Source organism: Telmatherina bonti (assembly GCF_933228915.1).
Source record: "Telmatherina bonti genome assembly, chromosome: 13".
In the NCBI taxonomy this organism is placed as follows: domain Eukaryota; kingdom Metazoa; phylum Chordata; class Actinopteri; order Atheriniformes; family Telmatherinidae; genus Telmatherina; species Telmatherina bonti.
The window spans coordinates 36,921,661-36,930,205 of NC_136611.1; the positions used below are offsets into that span (position 1 = coordinate 36,921,661).

At 39.2% G+C, this 8,545-nt stretch overlaps 1 protein-coding gene across 1 annotated transcript; it reads left to right on the plus strand.

Moving 5' to 3' along the window:
* Nucleotides 1–1,065: 1,065 nt before the first annotated feature.
* Nucleotides 1,066–7,086, plus strand: LOC306764575 (phospholipase A and acyltransferase 4-like; the record flags this gene model as incomplete). Its single annotated transcript, XM_079251749.1, has 5 exons — nucleotides 1,066–1,090; nucleotides 1,296–1,333; nucleotides 3,171–3,279; nucleotides 4,694–4,953; nucleotides 7,039–7,086. 5 exons carry the CDS (start codon nucleotides 1,066–1,068, stop codon nucleotides 7,084–7,086), a joined length of 480 nt encoding a protein of 159 aa, XP_079107875.1.
* Nucleotides 7,087–8,545: the final 1,459 nt, after the last annotated feature.

Sequence of the window (8,545 nt, forward strand, 5' to 3'; positions counted from 1 at the left end):
ACGTGTTCAAAGACATTAATTGGAAACAAATCTGGTGCCATAACAATAATAAATTTTCTTCAAATAAAGTAAGAACAAAACATTTTAAATAAATCACCTGATTTTTCCTACAAACTACCTACAGTGCAAATAGAGAAATGGGATCTCCTGTCCCTTTTCTGACTCATGCACAAACATTTTCAAGAACAAAAAGTCATTGTTGTCTTTAAGAGCTGGTGAGAAGGACTGAAAATCCCCCTTTTACTGACGGTACTGCAGGTATTTTCACTTTCATCTTCTCTGTGCTGCTGTGAAGACCTGACAGACTTCAGCTGGTGAGTTAAAGGAATATAAATATTTTATATAAAGTAGGTCAGAGAAAGCTGATGTGTTTTTCCACTTTTATCTCAGATTAACGTCCAGATTGTAGCATGATCACTTTTCACTGCTTAAGGAGAGGAAGGGAGAGAGTTGTGTAACTTTATGTCTGAAGGATGTCCGATACCTCCGTAGCCTGGAGCCCAAACCTCCGTTTTCTCAGAGAAACCCAGAAAACAGCAGGTCCTAAATAACTGCAAGCCTGGTGAGACATCATGTAGATTTAAAGGAAAAATTGTCCAAACTGTTGACCGGTAGTTAATATACTGGTACATACTGAAGTGTGACAGGTGTCGCGTGAAGGAACACAAAAAGCATCCCAGCTTCTCTGGTCTGGGTTAGTGTTGATCCGCCTGCAGAGGATCTTCCTCTGTGGAACCAGGATTCCTCTCCTGGTTTCTGGGTGGGAGACGACATGACTCACACATACAAACACAACAGGAGACACACAACTGGCTGTGTGGCACTCCTCCTCCCAACCTCACTGCCGATCACCAGGAGGGAAGAGAAGAACCCGCTCTTTTACTAAAGATCGTCCATGATGACACACATCACACTCTAACAGTTGCATAATAAAAGATTTACATGATGTGCTAAAACTTGCATCTACGGTGTGTTTTTGTTTCTTCTTAGTTTCTTTCCGCTCCATGAAAGCCAGCAGTTTGCTCCATCCCAACATCTCTGTTCATCATCCTGATCACTGACATCATGGGAAATTCAGCCAGTGTATCAGGTTGGATTGCACATTTCACAGCCTAACAGAACACTTGATAAGTTCAGAGTGTTACTGAGAAAACCTTTGAGGTGGATTATTGTTCAGTCATGTATGTTTACATTTATTTGTCTTTAAAACGGATGAAGCATGTAGAAAATATTAAACATGACGACGTAACATTAAAGCATTGTTTGTTGTGATCTCAGATTGTTTCTTCTTGCAGGTTCTGCGTCATCAGGGACTAAAATCCCCTCCGACATGGTTAGTACGTCCCACATTCTCTCTTTTTCTTTCTTGTGTTGGAGCTTTCTAATAGTAATAAGTTTCTCTACATTACATATGTCTTTAATTCTAGCCATCATTTGTGATGTTACTATGGACATATTTGTCTCAAACAAGTTTTTTCAGATTAAAATAAGTTACCATCATTTTCAATACAGTTACTGTGTCAAATGGTGGAAAAATGACATTACTGAACATACAACACCCACGTTACATATTAGGACTGCCAAAGTCAACCTGTTAATGTTACATTCAGTTTAATGGCTGTTGGAAGAATTTATCTAAAATATTCTTTCCTGAAATAAGGCAAACCGTAGACCTGAGTGGAACAGAATGGCCTTTTTGTTCATAGTTCAACCCATAGACTTTAAATCGGTTCAACCAAATATCACATCATGGAAAAGCAGAAACGCTAGCGTATGTCTAGTTCTAGTCCTTTCCTGCCACCTACAGGGAGAGGAGACGAGTTGAGGCCCTGCAGAAGGAAGAACACGGGTACCAAGGCAGCAACTGCTCTTAAACATAAAAACCATTAATCCACACCGAATGTTTATCTTTCTTTTTATTTCAGCTGTAAGCAAGATCAGATTAGTGCTTAGCATGATTAACAGCCATGAAAATACAAATAGGCCATGAAAATACAAATTTTTTCCAAATTCAACCTGTAATGTTAATTCCCGAGATATATTTCTGAAATGTATGTTTTCAGGCACACTCCTCCCTGCACTATGTAGGCTACATACCTGCAGTCAAAATGATTGTCTTAGATTATTTTATTTCTTCCATATTTTTTATATTCTAAATTTATACCTATTTTATTCTATACCTTGCACTTCTGCTGTTGCGCCGTAAATTTCTCTACTGTGGGACAAAAAGGAGTCATTAAAAAATGCGTCCACTTCCATGACATTTTCTGCAAAAACATAAAAGTGATATTTGTAAGTTTCGATACAACAACTGCAATCTGCAGGTGTTTCCACTGAACAGTGTTTAGCGCGTTAGTACCAAGTCTTGTAAAGTCTCGTAAAGTCTCGCTATTCTCGCGAGATTTTACGAAAATTGCGATTTATGCAAAGTAGGCCCGTGGCGTTATTTTGGGATTTTTCGACTTGCTGCAGATCTTCGTAGCTTTGTTCCCTCATTTTCTTTTCTAAAACTCTGAAATTCGCTGTTGTTTGTTCCGCACCACCGGAAATGAACTGGTTATGACCCCCAGCGCCATGTCCAGAGACATGTTTTTTTTCCCTTCATATATAACTTCAATTCTTTTACAGAATTTACAACAATCTTCAAAAAGAAAAAAAAAAGAGACAGCAAAAGACAATTGTACTAAAAGGGACATAGGACCCTAATGGAACGAGAATTACTGTTGTTTGAGTCTGAGATTGTATCCAGTTACATTTCTACAGTGAAGCCATGGCAACACAACGTAAACCCTGTTAGAAGCTGATGCACCAGGCCGTTGCTCAGGGTTACAAAGCCTTTCTGTTGTATCCAGCGACTACACAGCTCACAAAGTGAAAGGAAATTCATACCTTCACGGCTCTAAAAGAAACTGCTAACTACATCTCCACACCACCGCCAGTGGCGACCTGAGAACCTGAATCTCAGACTGAAGCAAGTGAGAAAGGTCACAAAGGTCTCATAGGGCCTCATACACACAGGATATGGAGACTGTTAGAAACCTTTAGAATGTGTGTGTATTTATATGCATTTTGCAGAAACAGTTCGATCTGTTTTTACATTTTAATAAAATTGTTTTTTCTATTGTTTATGAAGTTGGTTGAAAATATAATTTCCTCTCTTTGATTCCAAGAATTCAGTCACACCAAAACCTGGAGACTTGATTGAAATCTTTCGAGGTGAATATCAGCACTGGGCTGTGTACATCGGCGATGGCATAGTTGTTCACTTGGTAACATCTGGTGAGTCTCTTTCACAAACAACTCTCTCAACATTGTTTTGATATGTTTCACTGTCCCAAAGAGCAACTTATACAATCATTCACACTGACATGTAGGTTTCCACTAAACATTTTAGTTAAAACTGATGTATGCTGGCCCTTCACCTTCACGACTCTTGATTGTACCATTACCCTTCACATATCTATCATACCGATCCTTCTCCGTTTACTTTAACACTAATCCAACAGTTACATGGGACAGGCATCATGTGACTAAATGCATTATTTACGAATAAATCGTTTCAATGTATTAAAAGTACAAGTTGACTAAACTAAAGGATAAGAACGATGCATTTCATTTAGTTGTGCTTTTAATGACACTTAAGGACACCCACTCACTTTTCTTAACTGTTTAGTCCAATTCATGGTCGCGGGTGAAGCTGGAGCAAGCGGCAACCTCCGGCGCTTAAAAGTCAAGCCAATACAGAAGTGCATAAAACTGCAGTTCCCCCTTCATCCACTAGGGGCTGCAAAACAGAGCAAATCCCCATAGACTCCCATGTTAAAAAGACCAACTTCACAGCAGAAATAAACATGTTTACAGCAGGAATAAACATGTTTACAGCAGGAATAAACACGTTTACAGCAGGAATAAACACGTTTACAGCAGGAATAAACATGTTTACAGCAGGAATAAACATGTTTACAGCAGAAATAAACATGTTTACAGCAGGAATAAACATGTTTACAGCAGGAATAAACATGTTCACAGCAGGAATAAACATGTTCACAGCAGGAATAAACATGTTTACAGCAGGAATAAACATGTTTACAGCAGGAATAAACATGTTTACAGCAGGAATAAACATGTTCACAGCAGGAATAAACATGTTTACAGCCTGGTTCAAAAATCCATTTTAGGTTTAATAGGTCAGGTTTACCTTCATGACAACTGTGGGGGGAGTGAATTTTTTCTAACTCGCCCGTTTAAAAGTAATTTAATCTCAAAGTTCTGCATATTTAGGGGCGTGTCCTTTTGATTGACAGGTACTCGATCTCCCGCTTCAAGTCAGAAAAACGTAGAACAACCGCGGTTTTTAGCCGGTTAACAACGTGACTTAGCCCGCTTACTTCAGTTAGCTGGTTATCTCCTGTTATTTCCGGGTTAGCTCAGAGCAAAGCACTGAGGCAGCTGTCTGCGGCGCCACCTTAGCTGTGTAAGTTAGCATGTAGCAACTTTCTAGTTGCTTTCTGAATTGACAAGATTCACAAAGTGAAAAAAATGTATTTTGTCATTAAGTCCAACTGAGGTCTTAGGTAACTATTGCTAAAGTTTGTGAATATTTCCCATCAAAGCGTCCTCTAAAGTTACACCTGTGCTGTGTTCACGTGTCACAGATTATTCTGGTTTTCCTTTCTTTGGTTTGTCCTTAAAGGTTCTGGTTCAAGCTCCAGCACAGGTTCTAACGGAGATCAGGAGGGCTACGTGTTGAAGGAGCCACTGAAGTTGGTGGTGGGAGACGACAAGTGGAAAATTAACAACAGCCTGGATAAGACGTACAAAGTTCGCCCGATTGGTGAAATTGTGAAGGAAGCCGACTCAATGGTGAACAAAAGCGTGACCTACAATGTTGTCACAAATAACTGTGAACACTTTGCCACTAAGCTTCGCTACGGACAGGCTGTGTCCCAGCAGGTGAGTCAAATGAGATCAAGGTTTGGGTGAAAAACATGCTTACATGGGATTAATGAGGGGATCACAAACACCGCCGATGAACAACTTTAGATTATGTTTTCCCTCACATTTAAGGCAGGGTGGGGAACCTGGAGAAACAATTCAAGCAAGCTACATTTTGAAAATACAAAATTCCCTACAGACACTCTTAGACCAGTGATAACCAGCATATTAATGTCCTCTTGCTTATTTATTATAACAACGACCTCATCAGCATGTGCAGATAATATAAAATGAGCAACACAGCCTGGAAAAAACACACCAGACAATCCCGTCCTCAATCTTTGAAGCAAAGGTTTGATGCTTCATGATTTGCTCCTGGCAATGGCGTGCTCTCCTCTGGGATTTAGGTGGGGCTGAGCAGGCTTCTTGGAGGCTTAGGGACCACAACCATCCCAGCATTATTACTCAACCGCTTAAAGACTCATCTCCAGCCTGCTAACTAACCTGCCTGCTCGCCCTGCCACCTTGGTCTCCCTCGCCACATCGCCTGAGCAAACCCCAAAACAGCCATAGGGTGCCACAAATACTGGTGTTCAATCCAGTCAAAAGCCTTTTCTTCATCTGTAGAGTCAGACTAATATCCAGGGCCAATGACCCAGAGACATCCAAATTATCCGGAGGTAAGTACATTGTCACTTATCATCCTGCCAGTGTCAATCACAGATGCCATCATTTCCCTGAGTCTACCGACTAGAACTTTGGACAAGATCTTCTAGTCCTGCAGGTCTCCATTCTTAGATAATGAGGTAATTCAGAGGCAGATGGCCAGACTACAAAGTGTCTCCAACAACTTCCAGCAGGTCTTTAGCCAACACGAACCAGAAACATTTGTAAAAGTCAACCGACCAACAGGAACTCGGTCACTCTGTAAACCCATCAGGGCTGCATACAGTTCACTCAAAGACAAACTAGCCACCAGCTTCTCATTACCCATGATGGTAACCAGTGACAGGCATGTAAAATGACTTCTTCACATCAGAATACTCCCTGAGTTCAGTCTGATAGAGACCCTTGTAGAAATCCACGGTTCACCCCCTGTTTTCAGCGGATTCATAGACGATCGTACCATCACCGACACGTACCGAGTAAATAATCTTCTGCTGTCAATTCTTCCTTTCTAAGCCAAAGAACTACCAGGATAGGGCATCCTTCTGAGAAATACTCAGAAAACATGATCTGACCAAAGCTCCTTGTTTCATAACGTTCAGAGTTTGGCTAAAGCCAACTTTTTGAACTTGAGGAACTTTAAACATCCTTGATTTCCGGTAGAATCACCAAATTCTGTAATTCTACCACATCAGTCTCCAGTTCTGCCACTGATTCAGTTATGTACTTTGTGATATAACAATTTATATAACAAGGGCTCCACGTATAGTTTTTTTTTTTTTCAAAGTTTTTTTTAAATTGAAAAATTAGTTATAAATAATATTGAAAATACAATACAGTAATCATTTTTAATATATAACTCCCCGGAACAAACCCACCCTGTTGCATCATAAACATTTTTTTTAAATTCCAGAACCAACAATTTAGAGATTAAGTTACTCATGTAAGATAAGTGAGGGATCCACCTTTTTAATCTGATCCAAAATAGGTTGCCAGATATTGAAAAACTTATTTACGCAGCCTCTTAGAGAGTACCTTATTTTCTCCAGTGTTAAATGACGGAAAAGATCAACAAATAATTTAAAAGATGGAGGATGCCTTTCTTTCCACTTAAGCAGTGGAAAGCCTGCGAGCAATAAGTGTGGCAAAGGCAACTTTATATTTTTGACTGCTGAAAATTTGTGGTGCAACGCCAAATATTGCAATCTTGGCCTCAGCTACAATATTAATCCCAAAGGCATCAGATAGAAATTTGAAAATGGACTCCAAAATTGTGCCAGTTTTGAGCAGGACCAAAACATTTGAGATAGTGTTGCAGGTTCAATTTCACAATGATCACAGTTAGGATCCAAATCTGGCTTAAATTTTACCAGCTTCGCTTTAGACCAGTGCAATCTAGGAACAACTTTAAATTTGATCACCCTGTGTCTTAAACAGATTGAAGATAAGAAGAAATTGTTCACAACAGTCTTCCAAACGTCTTAAGAGATTACATTTTCAAGTTCCTCCTCCCATTTCCTTTTGACACGAGTCAGTGGTTCCAAGTTATAAGAATTGATAGCAGAATAGATTTGACCAATTAGTCCTTTGGAATGTGCATTCAGATCCAAAATAGTTTCCAGGAGTGAGTCAGGTGGTCGTGAGGGGAAATAGCTGAATGAGGTAGACACAAAACTGTGAAGCTCAAGATATCTGAAGAAATGACAATCATGGATTTGGAAAGCTGTTTTCACTTGTTGAAACGTTGCAAACAGTCCTTTGACAAACATATCTTTCAATGTCTTCAAGGCATTTATGGCCCAGATAGCAAAGGAGTCATCAATGTTGAAAGGAACAAACATGTGATTTCGTGCAATAGAGGCATGAACTGACATATTATTTAGATTGAAGTTCTAAACTTCAATCTAAACAGTATGTCAGTTTGTGCCCAAATCTTAAATGAATGTTTAACAACATGGCTTGTGGAAAAATGACATAAGGGTTGAGGCAGAGGTAATTCTGAGCACAGCAAAGAGTGTAAAGAGGTAGCACTGCATGACATGTTTTCAAGTGTCAACCATTTAGGACCACTATTATTTGAAGTCTGAGACCAATACAACATTGCACGGATATTAGATGCCCAATAATAATATTGGAAATTGGGAAGTGAGAATCCTCCATTTTCTCTATGTCGTTGTAAGATATTTTTGGAAATGCGCACACTTTTCCCATTCCATATAAATCATGATACCAATTTATCTATGAGCGACAAAAAAGTTTTAGTTAAAAATATGGGCACCAATTGAAATAGATATAAAAATTTAGATAAAATATTAATTTCAGTAATATTTATTCTTCCCCCTAACGACAGCGATATAGTATTCCAGCATTCAAAATCATGTTTTATAGAATCTAGTAGTGGAATAAAACTTGTTTTGTACATATGTTTGTATATTTTTGGAATCCAAACTCCAAGATATTTAAATTTATCTTTACTTAATTTAAATGGGAGTGAGCTTAGCATACTTTGCTGAGCTGTACAATTTATGGGCATAAGCTCACTTTTCTGCATATTAACTTTATAGCCTGAAATTTTTCCAAAATTATCCAGAAGATCAAGTAGTCTTGGCAGGCTTTTAAGTGGCTCAGATACATACAATAGTGTGTTGTCTGCATAAAGGGAGACTTTGTGCTCAAAATCTCCTCTTCACACACCTCTGATAGAAGCATCACTGCGTATGGCAGCTGCGAGTGGTTCAATTACCAGGGAGAATAACAGAGGGGATAGGGGACACCCTTGCCGGGTTCCACGTTCTAATGTAAAAAAGTTTGAGCGATTGTTATTTGTACGAACTGCAGCCACAGGGGTGGAGTATAAAGTCCGAATCCAAGATATAAAGTTTAGACCTAAGCCGAATTTTTAAGGGTATAAAAAGCTAATCCCACTCCACCCGATCAAATGCCT